This window comes from Henckelia pumila, chromosome 3, assembly GCF_033568475.1.
Source record: "Henckelia pumila isolate YLH828 chromosome 3, ASM3356847v2, whole genome shotgun sequence".
Classification (NCBI taxonomy): Eukaryota; Viridiplantae; Streptophyta; class Magnoliopsida; order Lamiales; family Gesneriaceae; genus Henckelia; species Henckelia pumila.
In genome coordinates, this window is record NC_133122.1 from 32517994 (window position 1) to 32536887 (window position 18894).

At 35.0% G+C, this 18894-nt stretch overlaps 1 protein-coding gene across 1 annotated transcript; it reads right to left on the minus strand.

The window, feature by feature from the left end:
- Positions 1 to 15099: 15099 nt before the first annotated feature.
- LOC140892782 (uncharacterized) lies at positions 15100 to 17424 on the minus strand. The gene is made up of 3 exons (XM_073301776.1): positions 16898 to 17424; positions 16204 to 16388; positions 15100 to 15636 (listed from the first exon to the last, which is right to left on the minus strand). The coding sequence occupies exons 1-3, from the start codon at positions 17346 to 17348 to the stop codon at positions 15235 to 15237; spliced, it is 1038 nt and encodes a 345-aa protein (XP_073157877.1). The 5' UTR covers positions 17349 to 17424; the 3' UTR covers positions 15100 to 15234.
- Between the last annotated feature and the right edge of the window lie 1470 nt (positions 17425 to 18894).

The window sequence follows — 18894 nt, forward strand, 5'->3', positions numbered from 1 at the left end:
ATCGAAAATGGTTAGCATGTCGACGGCCGAAGACTCGCTGGAGAAGACGGCGGCGCGACGGCGGCATCCGGCGGCGATGTCAAAACTTCTCCAAAATTTTTGAAATTTTGCAGGCTTGTAGAACTCGACGAGATGATTCTAATGGACTAAGCCCCGACCGAAGAGGACCACCGAGGCGGCCGGAATCGGCGAATTACAGGCGGCGAGCTCTAAGCTCCGATGCATGCGATTTCCGACTGAAAATGATGTAATAAGCTTGGGAAATAATCTACACACATCCTAGAACCTTTTAACAACACAAAAACAACAAGAATTGACCTGAAATCCGACGATTCGCGCGAGGAAGATGATGAATAGTGTCGCCTCTTTCTCGACGTCGTGCTCCCTAAATCGGACACCAAAACTCACGATTTTTGGTATGGTTGTGATCGCCTCGACGAGAGCTACAAGATGTTATGTTAAATCTACGGCGAAAGGCGGCGAAAGTCGGTCGGCGATGGCGGGACGTGAATGGGGTTAGGGTTTTAGTGTGTGTTTTAGGTGTTTAGTGCGTGAGAGAGAGTGTACCACTTAATATTATAAAATTTGGTCCTAAAATGACCCGGTCTGATCCATTTCAATGCTCTTGTGTTATTTTACACCAATATGTAATTTAACACATTTTTACAATTATCTGAAATAGCGAACTTTGACCTGACAACTAGACCAGTTAATTCCCAATAAATAAATTGAGTCAATTTTAGGCTTTGACCAGTGACTCAAACTGATTATTTTCTCCAAATTAAATTATCTGGCATCAATAATTATTTTTAATTCCATTATCTCAATAATTATCTCAAAATGCCAAAATTATCAGATATTCGGAAATAGTCAAACTCATTGACTAATTGGCACGTGTATTTTGTAAATACACTCTATAACTTATTTGGCAGTAATAATTATTTTCCAACTCAATAATTATTTTTAATTGCCAATTAATTTGTTAATAAATTTTTGGGGCGTTACAGGTTGCTTCTCTTTTATTACTTAGGAATTGAAGGCCATAGAAAAATCTCATAATTGAGTTCACAGCAATGTGTGCGAACCAATTTCACATCTTCGATTATTTGAGTTCATTAAAAACCATTTCACTTTTATTTGTCTGTAATGACATATATGATTGTGTGCATTGGTAGAGTTAATGGAATTGAAGACATCACCAGAATGTGAATGCGGGAACGGGCTAATGATATCACAGACAATGGGGAACCACTCAACCCGTACAGTTGATTGGGAGTGGATGAGGGAGAGTGAGTAACAGACATAAACTCAGCCGCGTCTTTGAATACCAGACGATAAACATACTCCATTCCAAATTCAACTGAATTGGTAAGTTGTTCAGCCATATTTACTACATCTTGAGCAACAGCTATGTAGGTTTCAACTTTGTCACCATTTTCCCTGCCATTTCCGAAGATATCGCACCAGTCTTGGTAGTGTGACCAACGCTTGTATCGCATCGCTCGGACAGTATTGTCCACCTGAACAATGGTTATAAAGATCATAAAGAAGATTTGATAGTTTAGAGTTTCAGAATGCATACAAAAACCAATACCTTTAGTAGTGCTTCCTATGCGTCGTTCGTAGCATCAATCATGTGATCCGTATCATTCCAACCAATGCCACTCTTGGCTAGCATTGAGGCCAGGCTACTGTAATGTTTTTTCCATGGATTTTTGAAACAATATGCGGCATTCCACGTATATCAGTGTAGGGAAATGCATTCTTCATGGTAGCTTCCAGTAAAGGTAAGTAGCCTGCGCGAAATCCGTTCTCACTTTTCCAGCCTTTGGTTACCACATCTTTCAAACCTATGAGTAGGACGTCTTCCTCTGGTGCCAATCAAGTACGCCGCATCTTATTAGATTTTGTAGTTTCGCAAGTAACACTCCCGATAGTTGCTCCGCTATCCATTGATTCAAACATTCCAATGGCTTATTACCTATTACACGTTGTGTTAAACAATTAGTTACAGTCAATAATAATCAACAATAACAATATTATATTAAATTTGAATAAAAAATGCATATGCACTGAAACTTTATTAAATATGAAACATTAAAAGAACAAATAAAAGTTTACAAAACAAAGAAGCAATAATTAAAAGTGCAGTACAAAATTGAAAAATGAGATTCAGTTTACAAAGACACTAAAATGTATTAGGTATGGAACATCGATCTGGCAAAATTTTCTCTCCAAAGGTCACATTATTCCGATGAATTGAAGTTCTCAATAAATTCATCGCCTAAATCTGGAAGCGGGCTTAGTGTCTCTTTTTCAATATCCTCAACAAGATTGTCCGACATTTGAGAGCGGATAAAGTTGTGTAACAAAATTCAAGCCATTATAATTCGATTCTGAGTTTTCAAGGGGTAGAAAGCTGGGCTTCGAAAGATAGCCCATCGTTTTTTAAGTAAACCAAAGGCTCGTTCAATAACGTTCATCGCTTTACTATGTCTCCAGTTGAAAAAATCTTTATGATTCTGTGAGGCAGTGGTACGATTTCCCCAAGAATCCCTATGATATGGTACTTTTCTATACGGAGTCAAGAAATCAAGTTTGTTTGCATATGCGTTGTCGTACAAGTAATATGAACCTAATCATTAAAAATAATTTAGTTAATATTCTAATGTTGGTAAAATTCATACAACAATAAAAATAATACCATTTCAAAGCAATGATAGTGTCAAGTTAAAAACAACACACTACTTCTTTGAACTTTTAGACCGTAATCACGAGTTAAGGCATCACGGAGCACTCTGGCATCGTATGTCGATCCTTCCCATCCCATGAGCGCAAATACGAAGTTCATATCTCTGTTTCATGTTCAAGTACTCAGCTTCTGTGGAAGATCTAGAAATAACATCTTGTTTCTTACTCTTCCAAGAAATGAGGGAATCACCGAGAAAAATGAATAAGCCAGTGGTAGATTTGCAATCCGTAGGATCATCAGCCCAATCAGCATACACACAGCTCCAAAGATGAATTAGAAGAAAATAAAAGACTTTGAAATTGAGTTTCTCGAAGATACTTGTGAGGCCTCGGTTCTAAACAACTAATTTCGGATTAAACAACAATTAAGCATACAAGATCCAAGACTAAAAGTAATAAAGGAATTTTTTTTTTAAATAGTGCCTCGCTCACCGATCGAGCGAGCGAGCAAAAATTCCAAATTCACTGCCCGGACTGAAAAACCAGCGCCGCTCGATCGGTAAGATTCAACCAATCGAGCGGGCAAGCTATTTACAGAACAGAAACTTGGCCATCATTCCATCGCTCGATCGGTCAATCTCTACCGATCGAGTGATGACAGCTCTGGAAGAAAAACAGCAGAAAATTCACTGAAACTCAAGTCCAAAACATTCAAAACATAACAAGGTTATAATACATGCAACGACGACATTCAATCCACATTATTAGAATAATAGAAACTACAAACATCAACCAAGTTCGAGTTCTAAACATGCTTCAAAATATAAACTAGATTGACATGCTGATTCGACTTCTAAACCGAGTCTCACTTCTATCCCTTGATCTCGACGCTAACCAAGCCTCCTCTGACTTGATCCTGCCCCACCTGTTGCCAAGTAAACATACAAAACAAAGCAACAATCGAATAACTCCGGTGAGAATGATATTCCAAATAACAGCAACATAACATGCAATACAAATAATATATCAATAGCATGATATAAAGACAACATATTCAATGCTAATACTAATGAAATGCATGTCTTTAAAACAGGGATATCAACTCTGATAATCAAGGAATTGCTGCCCTGCTTTTGGGATCCCGAGGATGAGATCACGTAAACAACTCACCGACTCTCCCGATCGAGGTGGTGCCACGTATCTCCATCTTCTAGACTTTGGTGCGACTATAAGGAGTATGCTGACACTAGGCGAAACTCTACGCCTAGGCCACTCGCTTAAAGCCCCCAAAACGTCTAACATAAAAGGGTCGTTCTGCCCGCTGAAATCAAGGATTTTGGCTCAAGATGAATGCATAAATAAAACGAAATTCATTAAACCATAATTCAATAATAACATGAATTCAAACACAAAATACAAGTTTCTCATTCTAGAACAAGTATTGATGCAAGTATGTGATTTAAGGGAAACTCAAGAACCAACTATCTCGAGTATGCTATCCCGCTAAAACGATGACTGCTTGTACCTTTCAATACAAATAGCTCCAACTCTGGATAAGCTACAATAAAAGGTTATATCAAAATCTATACAACCTAAACAACAACAACTCTCAAGGTAAACTCTTTACCGCTCTTCGTCCAACTCTTCGGCGCTCGACTGCTGCTTACTCTAGGCTCGACAAACTTCAAACGAATCTGTACGGATGCAAAAGATGATAAAAAACGACGAACAAACCCAATGCCAAAGTTCTACAACTCAAAAACGGTTCAAAATCCCAAAAACTCAAACCGGCGACATAACGACTATAATTGATCAAACCGGAAATACAGACAGCAGTACAACATTGCAACAACTCAATTCAATGCTAAAACATCAAAAACAACTCAAATCCAACACATCTCAAAATCTCCATTTTCGAATTATGCTTCCGAAAATCATAACAATTTCGAACGACGCTCTATTTCAAAACCGACTGAGAATAAACGATAAGAACTCGTTCAAGAACAACATAACCGAAACTCAATCGATTCTAACAACATCCAAAAATAGAATTGCAACTGATCGGAGAAAAACTTACTATAGAACGAAGCTCTCGCTATCGTGATCGCTAATCTGCCTTCAGAAATAAATTCTAACGGACGGATCGATCGAAAACTGAAATCTGAAAGCTTGAAATGGGAAAAGGGCGACTTCAATGGAGGGATATCGAGATGGGGAAGAAGATGGTGTGAAGAAGAAGTCAAACCAAGCTATAAATATCTAACAAACTCCATATTTACGTTTTAGTCCCTGAAAAATCCAAAATTTGAAAAATAGACCCTGATCAAAATCAAGTCGGCTCTTGAACTCTATAATCTCTGATTATCTCAAATAAACTCAATTAAGATAAATTTGGGGCGTTACAATACTTGAGAATACGTAGAACAACAACCCAATAAACCGTAGTTGGTGTAGTGACAAACTGACTAACCACATGAACAACATGCGCAATATGTGGACGAGTCACGTTGAGATAAACCAAGCTCCCAACAATAGTTTGGTACAAACTAGGATCCGACAAATGTGGGCCATCAGACATTGAATATCGAGCATTAATCTCATGGAGGAGTATCAACAACTCTATTATCAGTGAGACGTGCATGCTCATACAGATCAGATATATACTTTGACTAAGATAAGAGAAAACCTTTTGGAGAATAAGTGACCTCAATGCCCAAAAAGTAGCGTAGTATACCCAAATCTTTCATAGCAAAACAACGAGCCAACTCAGACTTCAAGGAAGCAATGCCATCAGAATCATCACCAGTAATTATCATGTCATCAACATATAATGATAAGAGAATACGACCTGCACTTGTATATTTGACAAACAATGCTGAATCATGATTACTAGGATGAAAACCAAGTGAAGTAATCACTATAGAGAACTTCTCAAACCAAGCAGGGGTACTTGTTTGAGACCATAAAGTGCTTTACAAATCCTGCAAACTTCACCAGGATGGTGAGGAAATCCAAGAGGATGTGTCATATAAACTTTTTTATGCAAATCACCATTTAGAAATGCATTTTTGACATTCATCTGAGATATTCTCCATCGACAAATAGAAGCAACAACAATCAGAGTATGAACTGTCCTCATCTTTGCAAAAAGGGCAAATGTTTACTCATAGTCCATGCCATACTCTTGAGAATATCATTTATCAACAAGACGAGCTTTATATCGTTCAATAGACCCATCAGATTTAGTTTTGATCTTATAGACCCAATGAGAACCAATTGTATGTTTTCTTAGTGGCAGCGGTACCAAATCCCATATATGAGTTTGATGCAGAGTTGTCAGTTTCTCGAACATAGCATTCTGCCAAACAGGGTTACAAATAGCTTCTCTATAGGATACAGGCTCATAAAGACAATGAACAGATGCAATAAATGAAACATAAGAACGAGACTAACAATAGTAAGAAAAATCTGGTAGCTTAGTAGACTTACGAACACGAGTGGACTGACGACGGTTAGAAGGATCATCCACAATCTCAAGAGATGATTGGGTAGTGGCAGAAAGAGGTGCAGGTGTAGCAGGAAACAAAGTACCAGATTCAGCTGAGCTACCGGTAGGGGCTGTTGGTGAAGCTTCTTCAGTATCGGTGTTGAAGGGATCAATGCAAAGAATATCTGACTTTGTCATATTATGTGAGCCAACAGGAATAGAAAAGATTGAAATATGTTCAAGAAACATAACATGATGGGAGACATACAATTTTTGACTAACATGATCATAGCAACAATTGTTACGCCTTAAACGCATACAAATCTCGTGTTATGAGATTAATATTTTTAATGCATTAACAAGTCTCATAATATTATGTTTTGATGATTACAAAACTCGGTTAATTGTTACTAACCATTTAAAGTGAGATTTTGCAGATTAGATTTATTGAAAAATAAATTATTGGAAGTTATTTTGAAGCTATACATGTATTTATAAAGTCTTGTATTGCTCATTGAATGAATGGAACATTGTTAAGAGATATGAAGAAAAAGACAAGAAGAAGCCAAAGTATGGAGCAACAAATTCCGAAAATTACTGGAAATTTTCTATGACTCCAAATCGGATCTACACCAGTCATAATATAGATAAAGAAGTGTTACAAGTACTGTCCAAATTTGAGAGCAATCCAACGGCTATAATGAGAGATATGAATTTTTCCATATATGCTGCACAGTACCCACTTCTGCAAGGAATGAAACCATGAAGATTTGACTTCAGAAAATAACTGGGAATTTTTGAGACATCCAAATCAAATCGTCACCAATCAGATTCAGTATTATGATGTTATAAAGCTTCGGTCCAAATTTCAGGTCAATCCAACGGATGGAGTAAGAGATATGAATTTTTCAAATTTGTTGCACAGAACAGGTTCGAAAACATGATGAAGTGACTTCAGAAAATTACTGGAAATGTTTGACTCGTTCAAATAAAATCTCCACCGTTCAGAATAAAGATCTGGATGTTTTAAAGCTTCAGTTTAAATTTCAGATCAATCCAACAATTAGATTGGAAGATATGATTTTTCCACAAAATCCGCTCAGTGCTGGGAAAAAGATGACAGCGGCGCCGAACACTTTTTTGTCTCTCCTTGACTTCTTAACACACGCTCCAAGCACTCAAATCAGATTCAAATCTTTGTCAACTATAAATAGAGGCCATCCAAGTTCATTTGGAGACATCCCAACTCATCTCTTCTCTCCTTTGCAAGCAATTTCTCACTATCAAAAGTGTTTGTGTGATATATTTGAGAGTGTTTGTAAAAATAGTTTGTGAGTTGGTTGTGCTATTGTTGTAAACACTTGAGTTTGAAGCCAAGTGTGTTGTGCTATCGTTGTAAGCACTTGAGTGTGAAGCCAAGTGTTGTGTTGAGGCTATCCTTGGAGCCCTTAAGGCCAAGTGTTCGAGTTGTATCGATGCGGTGATCGTGTTAAGTTGTAAGGCTATCCTTGGAGCCATCAAGGCCAAGACGTTCGAAGTGCTAGTGGATCCTTGGTTAATCGACTTAACCAAGAAGGGGAGACGTAGACGATTTATCGTCAAACTTCCATAAACATCTCTTATCCCTTTTACTGCTTTATTTACATTACGCATTTATTTACCGCACTTATTATTTGATTGCTTAAGTCTTCCGTTTGCGTACTTGCATAATCGCTTTAAATTGCTAAAGTTGCCAATAGAACCTAAATCCCCCCCCCCCCATTAGGTTCTAACAACAATATTATTTTTGACCAACACCATAATCCAAAAAGACACACAGAGCAGACCGAGTGGCTAATTTATTACGCTCGACTTGTGGACGAAGGACGAAGCAAGTACAATAAAAAAATACGCAAAGAAGAATAGTCCGGAGCACACCCATATAATTTTTCAAAAGGTGACAATCCTGAATTGTGTGAGGTTGGAATTCTATTTATCACGTGAGCAACGGTAAGGATTGCTTTCTACGAGAAGGCACTAGGAACACCAGCAGACAATAAAAATGAACTGGCTTTTTCAAAAATATGTCTATGTTTCCTTTCAGTGACACCATTCTGTTCAGGAGTATCCATACAAGAGGTTTGATGAATAGTACCATCAGAGGCCAGTAAACTTGAAAAATCATTCGAAGTGTATTCACCCCCCAAATCACAACGAAAGCACTTTATGACACCAGAATGTTGAGTTTTCACAAGAGCTTTAAAGTTATTAAAAATAGTAAGGTAATCATATCAATGTTTCATAACATAAACCCAAGAGTAACGAGCAGGGGCGGATCTACAGTAGGGCTAAGGTCGTTGTTGCGATGGTCGTTTCTGTTGATGTGGATGTGGTTTACCTCTGTTCAACAATAATGGACATTGTGACTTCCAATATCCCTTTTTTTTGCAATAAGCACACTCATCAGTAGAAACCTTCAAATTGGACCGATTTTGGCTATGGTGCGGCAAAAACAGATGGCGTAGACGGTACATGATTCCCCTTATTAGCTTGAGACTTAAAGCAAATCTCCTCAGCAACCAATTCATGTACCACTGAATCAACTGAAGGAAGAGGGCTACGATGAAAGATTGTCCCATGCAATCCTTCAAAATTATCACGAAGGGCCATCAAGAATTGTACTCGCAGTTCTGAGGATTCTGTGAGTGCCAACTGGTTCTATAGTTTGGACATGACAGAATAAAAATCTTGGATGCCCATATCTTTCTGCCGAAGTTCACGGATATCTGCCTCCAATTGGTGTTGTTTGGAAAAGTTAGAATGTGTGTACCATTTTGACAGATGATCTCAAACCTGTTTGGCAGTCTCATACTTGGCCAGCTGAGCACCAATGGAGTGTGTAACAAAATTATTTATCCACGTTATAATCTTCGCATTAGCGGCCTCCCAAGTATCCAACAACTTTGCATAATCAGCAGATTTTGTGTCAGTAGGTTTAACACATACACCAATAACATAACCCCACATAGATTTTCCCCACAAGAAATTCTTTATAACATAGCCCCAATACGAATAGTTTTTTCCATCAAATTGGACACTAATCGATTGATGCGAATCATCTTTACGACCAGCCATGGTGACAACAAACAGTGTGCACGAACAACCAAACAGGAAACAGAAAACCAAGTTGATGCGAGAACAAGAAAAACCTAATCAAAAGACGAAGAACGGAGAAAAACTGTACGGACGCACCAAAAAAAAAAATTGGGGCCTTGTCCCAAACCCCAGGCAGGGGCGTGCTGCCTCCTGCACCCCCAAGAAAACTCACCGCGGAAAATTGTGGACGAGATTAACAGTTCTTCAATCAAACAATCGAAATACATAGAGATGGAGGCAGTGATACCATGTAGATATTGAAGGAGAGAAAACTAGGTTTACTATATCATAAAGTGTATAGAAAAGTTACACAACAAGATGTTTATATAGTTAGGTTAAATACCAAAAAAAAAAAAAAAAAAAAGACTACTCTATCCTTATTAGCTAATAAATAAAAAAAGACTAATAATAAGAATATAATCTAACAATATGCAATAATGCAACTAACGACTTTTCCAGAGCAAGTAGGAAAGCACCGCTGCCTCTTTATTCCCCAAAAAAGAAGAAAAAAAAACACACACACACATATATGTGCACTCGCGAACCTTTGATTAAATATTTTCCTAGAAAGTTAGCATTCTAAATCATAAAATTAATGATTGTCCATAATTGAGTTTTCAAAATCATCATCAATTATCTATGTTGTATGGATACGATTACGGGTATCGTATCGAACATGACACAGACACGACGATACGGAAAATTTTGAAAATATAAGACACGATATGACTAAGATACGTCGGTTATTAGAAAATATATATATATATATATATATATATATAATTTTAGTATTAAAAATCCCAGATATAGAAAACCATATTTCATTGATCATAAACTTGCCTGAAACTGGACGATGTCGATAACGTGCGGTGGTTGGTGACCGACGAGCGGTGAGCTTCAAGGAGTGGTGTTGACGTGATGATCAACGATGAGAGAAGCATATCAGGAAATAAAGAGGAAGGAGAACGTCCGAACTCCGAAGAAAGGAGGACTAGTTTTGGGCCATTTTTAGTCCCAATTTATTTTAAAGTATTTATTAATTAGTCCTCGAAATTTATTATTTGTCGATTTAAACCTTAAAACTTTTAATTATTTGCAATTTAGCTCAAACGTACCCAGAAAATATGTCCTATCGTAACTGTACCCAAAACGTATCCGACCGGTAAAACTTTAAAAAAGTCATTGACATGAGTTTTTTCGTATCCAACACACGTATTCGCATGTCGTACCCGTATCCCGATACTTCAATTTTTTGTTTTGTTTTTTTATTTTTGACGTACCGTGCTACATAGTCAATTATCTAAATTTCACCTTTGGGAAGCTTAAATATCACTCGTTAATGCTGAAACATTGTAAAAGTAAAAACTTCAAGAATGTTATACTTGACTAGAATTATGCTTTCCCGATGTTACACTCAACCGCACAAATTTTTCTAGATACCTTACTTAGGCAGTATTTGCAACCTCTAAAAATAAGTGATTATAGAGATTCTCTTACGCTCAACCGCACAAATTCTCTTAACAAATTTGTTAAGAGAATCTTCATAATCGCTTATTTTTAGAGGTTGCAAACACTATACTCGAATTGTTTCATGTCTTAATTGTCCCATTTTTTCCTACAACTATTACTTCATTTGTCTCATATATTTAGGTTTGTGTGTGTTTTCACACATATTAAGAAAGTTGTTGAAATAATAAATTTTAAAAAGAATTTTTCAATTTATCATTATTTAATGAATGTTCTAATAGAAAAAAAGTATTTCAATCTTGCTTCTAACTTTTGGTTAAAAATTACATAAGTTGAAGATATTCACAAATACCTCAAAACATTTCTATCAAGCTAGAATCAAGGAAGTATTTCGTAGAATTGAATCTCTCTCAAACATTCATTTACAAATGCAGCAGAGATTGAAAATTTTTTTCTGCATCAACCATGTAAAAAATTGCCCCAATTATTGATCTCGCGTTGTAAATTAGAATATCAACTTGTTTTACTTTGAAAACCACCTAATGGATGTTGCAACTTTGTTAAATGCAGAAAGTTATGTTAGAATTTCTCTTCGATCGAATGACCTGCGTTGAATTATATTACCACATTTACAAAATATGTCTATAGTGAATATGTTTTGTTTTTGAAGATCAAACTAAAATACATTAGCCATCATGATATCTCCACTAAAATAGGTTTCCATGATATCTTCCGTGATGGCCCTAGAGAGACGACAAAATTATGCACATCATTGCTAACAAATGTGGCTAATAGAAAGTTTTTCGCCTTGATTTGCTGATAAAAAAGGTTCACTTATTTTTTAAGAAAAATGGAAGGTGGACCATGAAGGTTACACATATGGTTATATGTTTTTGATATACAAAACTATCTCAAATACATTTTTAAATTAAAAAAGTTATGTTGATCTTTCAATTAAAGTGCATTTATTTAGAATGTTTTGTAATTTTATATAAAGGTAGTGTATAACATTTATTAAATATATAGCATAACTTATTTTTTAATATATATATCACAAATAATAACACGTTTTTAGAACGGAAAAATTAATTAATAGATCCAAAAGCGGACAAGTATGTTTTTTTTTACCAACTTAAGATTGTGTGTGTTTTTGAATCAGATTCCGACGTAACATGCATGATAATAAAAAAAACGAAAAATTTTCTTTCAAACATGATAACGCAAATTAAAAAGACTTGAGGGAGCCGAAGAAACATAATACACAGCTAGCCACCAATCAATCTATTGCTACAAATAGTTAAAAGTTATCTATTATAATATTCTATTATATATCTTGTCCTGTATATAAAAAATCTACTCATTAGACATCATTTTTTTATTTATCAAAATTATCTTTATGTGATATAGATATTATAATTTTGTTTTTTTCTTTAATTTTAATATTTCAAATTGCAGTTTAGTCCCTCGATAATTTTTACAACTATGATATATATTACTTTTATTTGAATATAAATCAAATTAATTACAAAAATATTATAAAAATACGCAACGCATGCATCAATACACTAGTATTATATATAAGATGAGTATGTTATACTACCTTTGAGGACACCAAAATATTTTATTTCATAATTATCATTTTTTATCCACTATTACACTAAAAACATCCCATAGCTTCATTATTTAATTTTTTAAAAAAAAACTATATATAAAAAATTTTCTTTTACGCACGCAAAACGTGTGTATTTTTCACTAGTACACGAGTATTCACTACTAACATCACTCAAAAAAAAAGGAAAAAATGGAAAAGTAAAAAAAAAAAGAAAGAGAGAAAGAAAGAAAGAAAAAGGAAAGAATGAAATAGAGCACCAATTAATTTTGAACTGGCCGGCCGCATAACAGAATAACAATAATTCAATTATTTTCTCATATTTAATTTAAAGTTGGCAAGAACTTTTTCGGGGAGTAGTATATGGTATCCCAACCGGACAGTGCCCGGGTGGTGATGATTCGGGCCGTTGATGCCGGCAGATCGAGCACTAGACTGAGCCCTTTTTCGGATACCTTGCTCTCTCTTGACCCAGACTCCCACGTCTACTTTAGCTTTAATTTGTTTGCTTTTATTCCCTATAAATACCTAAACATTGTAAATGACGCGACATTTATTGATACTGCACTAATATTTTATATATTGTTTTGTAGAGTCTATTAATTACCAGAGAGAAAGAAATACGATGTCCTCACACATGAACACAATATCCAATAAAAAAGAGATTCAACATTTTAGTCACGGTCATCCATTGATATACACCGAAGCTCATGAAAATCCCAGGAGTCTTTGCAAAGCTTGCGGGGTGGCATTATTATCGAGTCCTTGTTATAGTTGTAGCGAAGATTGCGATTTCTCCCTACACCAAACATGCGCAGTACAATTGATCCCATCCGGGAACCGTAAGTTTGGAAATAGTAACCATGATCTTAAATTACTAGCAGTGCCACCCCATGAAAATTGCAAATGCGCTAAATGTGACAAATTATGCACTCTGTTCACTTACGAACGAGCATTCGCATCGTGAAACATTTTATCTTCACTGCCAATGTGCTTTTTCTTTGGAGATCAACAATATCAAGCACATTAGTCATCGTGAACACTCATTGGTTGCCCTTTGCAAGGAAGCTGCTTCCTTGCTATGTGATGCATGTGGGACAGAAAGAAAGGGGACATTCTTTTCTTGTTCAAAGTGTTGTTTCCAGATTCATCAGGATTGCTGCTTATTGCCCACTATTGCAAAGATAAATCAAGATGGTCATCCTCTCGCACTATTTTATTCTCTTTCGGACACTTATTTTAGATTTATGGATTGTCTAATTTGTGACAACAACTTATCCTTGAGCTTCGGTGCATAAGTTTGTGGAATTTGTGATCGTGGGGCTCATCTACATTGTGCAGCATCAGAATTAGAAGAGCCAGGTGAAAACTACATACGTGCTTTCATTGATTTTAATTTGTTTCAATCTTACAAATTTTGACACCGGCCCCCCTCTACACTTTATTAGTTTATTACATGAAAAACTGCAATTTTCGTCTTTTATATTTGTCATTTTGCGATTTCGGTCCTCTATATTTTTATATTTCAGTTTTAGCCCTGCATGTTTCAATTTTTGGTAATTTCAGTCCTTTTTATTTGAAAATGTTGACGTGACACTTGACACGCCATCTCCACATCAGCATTATATTAGTGTCACATCAGAAAAAGGACTAAAATTGCCAAAAAAAGTAAAAACAGAGGACTAAAATTGAAATATGAAAATATAAAGGACCAAAATCGCAAAGTGACAAACTAAAAAAAAACCATTTTATTATTGTGGCAAATGTGATCAATCATTTCACGTAAATTGCATTCCTTCTACTGGGAAGTTGTCGAAGATCAAGTTTGGACGCAACATTGATCTACCAAGAAATGTTCATGATCATCCCGTGACTCTGACTCGTATGCTTACCATGGGAAGCCAAAGGTGCGGCTACTGCAAGGATATGATTCAAGGTTTCATAGATGATATGGCTTTTCATTGCTCAATGTGTGACTTTTGGATCCATTTTGAATGCACAAGGAGACAGTGTTGACTATGATATTATATATGGATGATATATATATATAATGATTTATGAAAATTTAAACTTCGTTTTTGTTTCTAATCTAATTTTGAAATTATATCTTGCTATCTTTGATTGTTTTCTTTTCTTGATTTATAGAAATTAATTCTAACCACTGTTTTTATTTCTTTTTAATGAAAAATTAAATGATCATAACGTTTTGTAATATGATTACTAAATAATTAGCATTCTTCATACTTTAAATAAGATCGAGGAATTAATATTCTAGAGAAGTTATTGAGAAATATCAACACATGAACATATGATTATGAATATCTATTGATAATTAAGTAATAATATATATATATATATATAATATTTATCTCCTGCATACCAATGTACAGAAATTTTGTGTGCGACATGATTTTCGCGCAAACATCTAAGATGTTCACGCGAACATCTGATTTTTATTTTCAAATGTTCACGTGAACATCTCAGATATTAAATGTTCGCGCGAACATCACGCGATGCACACAAAATCCATGCACACTGATGTGTAGAGGATCATTACTCTATATATATATGTGAGCAACAAAATTTGCATAAAGGCATATATATAATTGAAGAAAAATATATTTTGGCAACATAAATTCAAAATAAATCAAATAAATAAATATCATAGAGGTAGATTACTGGCAAAGTATTTTGAACAGTGCCACATGGACAAGAGAATATATTCACACCAAATTATTTCTAATAAACAAATTCACCCTTGGTGAAATATGTAAATTGGCCGGGGCAATATGAAGAAAATAATAAAATAAGAAAAAAGGGAATTGAATATACATAACTTGGAGGTTCAGATTACCCCCAAATTGTCAAAATCATTTTCATCGACGGCAAGCCAATCATTTGAATCTTCACTCCCTGATTCTTTATCAGGTAAAGAAGATTGACCAGCCTTTTTTTTGCTGGCTTGATCTCCAGAGTTCTCATTTAATTGAATCCATTCATTGGCTTCACCCTTGTCGCTGTTCGATAGTCTAGATCCCAAAATCTTTTCTGATAGGCAGTAGTAGTCATCTTCCAAATCACTAAATGAGATCGTGTGCTGCATGTAGCTTTTACCTCCTTCCGAGATATGCCCTTTATCAATCCCATGGTTAGTCTCGGAATTCTTGGAGTGGTTTTCTGATGTTTCTTGCATCGTGTTACTTCTATTTTGCAGTTTCTTTAAGATAGCCTCTCTAGCTTCAATGACCTGCGGGGAACTAAATATTAGTGTACACAGATTTGCAACTCTTTCATGGTGACTAATGGACGTACAAACACAAGAATGCTGGAAATCCACTGTTACAAGAAATTGTTCTATATTATGAAAAACTAAGTGAAAGAAAAATGCAAAAAGAAACCATCCTTGATATCCTCAACAAATGAAAGCAAATAAAAATAATTGCCATATATCTCAATAATGATTCAAATTCAGAGAATTTAAAGTGACTGAGAGAGAGCAAATCAGATTCTGTTCGTTTTTAGGTGTTATTGTACTATACACTGGATAATCATTGTCTGATAGAGAGCAGCATTTCAAGGGAACATAACACGAGAATTCCCATAATGGTAATTGTGTAAAGCAATCATCAACGCATCGTCTAGAGTTTAAACATACTTTCTTTAAAAAAAATTTCAACAGAGCTGAGAAGGTGCGGATCTTGTATATGTTATATCTTATAGGTTAGACCCAAGAAGATATGATATAGGAAATATCCATATCTGCATTAAGGAAAATATAAAATATAAAGCAAAATGTTAGATAAAGCAGTCTTGCCTGTGGGGATGAAAGAAACTTCAAGTCTTCCTCACTTAATCTGGGAAAAAGTAAAATAAAATAGATAATCCAAAATTTCCGTTCACTAATTTGACTGGAAATTTTCCGCCTTAGTGTCGCAAGCTCAGGCACCAAATAGTCGATATCTGCAGCATGATCTCTTTGATAGTCTGACATATGAAAGTCTGCAACAGAATATTTCCGAGTTCAGGACCAACTCATACACCATTCTCAGGAAAAATTATTTGCACTGATGACCATGGATTCTACGCAACACTATATAGTATTATTTACAGTAAATGCAATTATTTTTAATTCGCAAACAAAAATATCAACACTATATAATACTGTTAGCCACATTAATGACTTCGACTACTAATGACTAGCAAAAAACAATCATAAACACTGTTATATGTTACAGTTTCGCAAGAATGCCAAGCCAGGGGTTCTTTTTAGTATGATATTGATTTTTGGGTTATTTTTTGCTCCTTTCTACACTTATGTCACATTTACAGACTGAAAATTATTTGGGCTTTACATGCAAAAAATTTTGATTTTAGGGTAAACCTGTCTCGCTGGGATTTCTCAAAGATTATAACTATTAGTTTATTACTTAAATTCTAACTACAGCTGCACAACCGTTAATAGTGTGATAAGAAAAAGAAAACTAAAATTTGCATAAGTATTACCATACCATCTGCTAAAGAGACAGGAAAATCAACCCACAATTCTGGCCGTGTAGATAGTTTCCTTGCAAAATCCACCACTTCTTCTGTAATTCCCACTGCATCCTCCTCCTCACCATAATCCTCATCATCGAGTTGTCCTTTTAAGTGAAAGAAATTGGAGGTAAGCTTGGAGGAAATTAAAGCGAGACCTGATTTAAAAGAGCCCCGAATTTCCGCCAAATCATTCTTAATCCCGGCAATTGCATCCACAGAACGAGAAGAGACCACCGAACTCGGACTCCCTTCCCGCGGAGCAATAAAGGCGGCGACACCGCGGCACACACCGGAGAGATCAACCTTCACGGTGGATGCAGCAGTTATGGGCGAAGAACATGTAGGTGAGGTGGGATTGTCGTAATTGGAGTCGGGATCGCAGCTATGATTGGGGTGGAAAAGGGAAGGAATCCAAGATGACATCTTTTTTTCCCCAAATTTGTGTTTAGGGTTTTGATATTATTCCTTCGTTTATATACCTTCCATTGAAACTAAACTTTTTTTTTTTTTTTGAAAGGGAAACTAAACTTTTTAAAGGAAAAAGATTTTATTCAAATTGATTCAAATTTCAAACTTATCAAATCTTACCTGCTTTTATTTTATTTATATTTATATTTATATTTATATTTATATCAGTGAAGTATACTTATCGATGCAAATTTATCTAATATTTTCTTTATAACATAATCTATGATATTATCTGATTTCGGAACATATTAATTATAAACTATCATGTAATATATATATATATATATATATATATATATATATATATTGTGTATTTGTACAGTATTTTTTTATCGATAATTATTGTTGAAGTTAGATTAATGTTTAAATTATGAATAAGCTGTATGAAAACTATTTTTAATTTTTTTTTATAATGAGCAAAATTATTGTGTTGATAATGTACTATTTTTTTAAAAAAAAAAAAAAGCAATGATAATATAATTTTTTTCGTGAGAAGATGATAGTATTACCATTTGAAAAATAATTTGGTTTAGTGTGATAAGAATTAATATCATTGTTGTATTTTTAATAAACAACACACACGGTACAGAAAAATATCAATGTTGTTTTAAAAAACACAAAAACTATTGTTAAGACGATCTTATGGGTCAATTTTATTGACGAATTTCTCGTGAGACAGAATCTTTTGTTTGAAAACATCGATAGGGTTGACTTGTCGCACGAACAAAAATACATTATACAATCTCAAAAGAGACACACTCTTTTAAAAATTGTTGTATCAAGAGACCAAATTAGAAAAAAAAAAAAAAAAAAAACACACACACACACACACACAGAGACGCATTAATTAATTTTGTAATATATTTTGTCTGGTACTACTATATTGAAATTATTTGAGTAGTAACAAAATCAATTAAATTATGTTAGTTCCTGTCCGGGTCCGATAAACATCCCTTAATTGTGACAAAACAAAAAAAATCGAACATCCCTTAATTGTGAGAAAACAAAAAAAAAAAATCGCTTAAATTAAGAATTTAGACTTTTTGATCCCAATGTTAATCTATAATTAACTAACTTAAAAGGAAAAATAGGGATAGGTATGTTAACCATAACAAATACACTAATGTAAACATCTTTTAATCATAATAATTTTAAATGTATGTAATATATAAAACGGTGTATAATGAATATACTATTTTACAAGAAAAATGGGTCATATTTCCGTTCATCCATGCAACTGACACCATCATCCCACAAAATTAGGGATGTAAACGAACCAAACTATTTGTGAGTTATTCGGAGTTCGACTGGATAAAAAGCTTGTTCATTAAGCTTATCGAACCGAGCTCGAGCTAGATTTCGAGCTCGATAATTTTAACGAGTCGAGCTTGAGTTCAAAGATATTCGACTCGTGAAGTTGCGAACATGTTCGCCAATAGGCTTGGGAGCTCAAGCTCGGCTCGTTTAGGAGGCTCGCTAGCTCGAGCTCGGATCTTTTAGG

Bases quoted from the DNA above. Each gene is read 5' to 3' on its own strand.
- LOC140892782 (XM_073301776.1), bottom strand. From the start codon at position 17,348: ATGTCATCTTGGATTCCTTCCCTTTTCCACCCCAATCATAGCTGCGAT. The intron at 16,389-16,897 runs GTATGGTAATAC...ATTCTGTTGCAG, and splicing joins TCCTGTCTCTTTAGCAGATG to ACTTTCATATGTCAGACTAT. The intron at 15,637-16,203 runs GCAAGACTGCTT...AGTTCCCCGCAG, and splicing joins AGTTTCTTTCATCCCCACAG to GTCATTGAAGCTAGAGAGGC.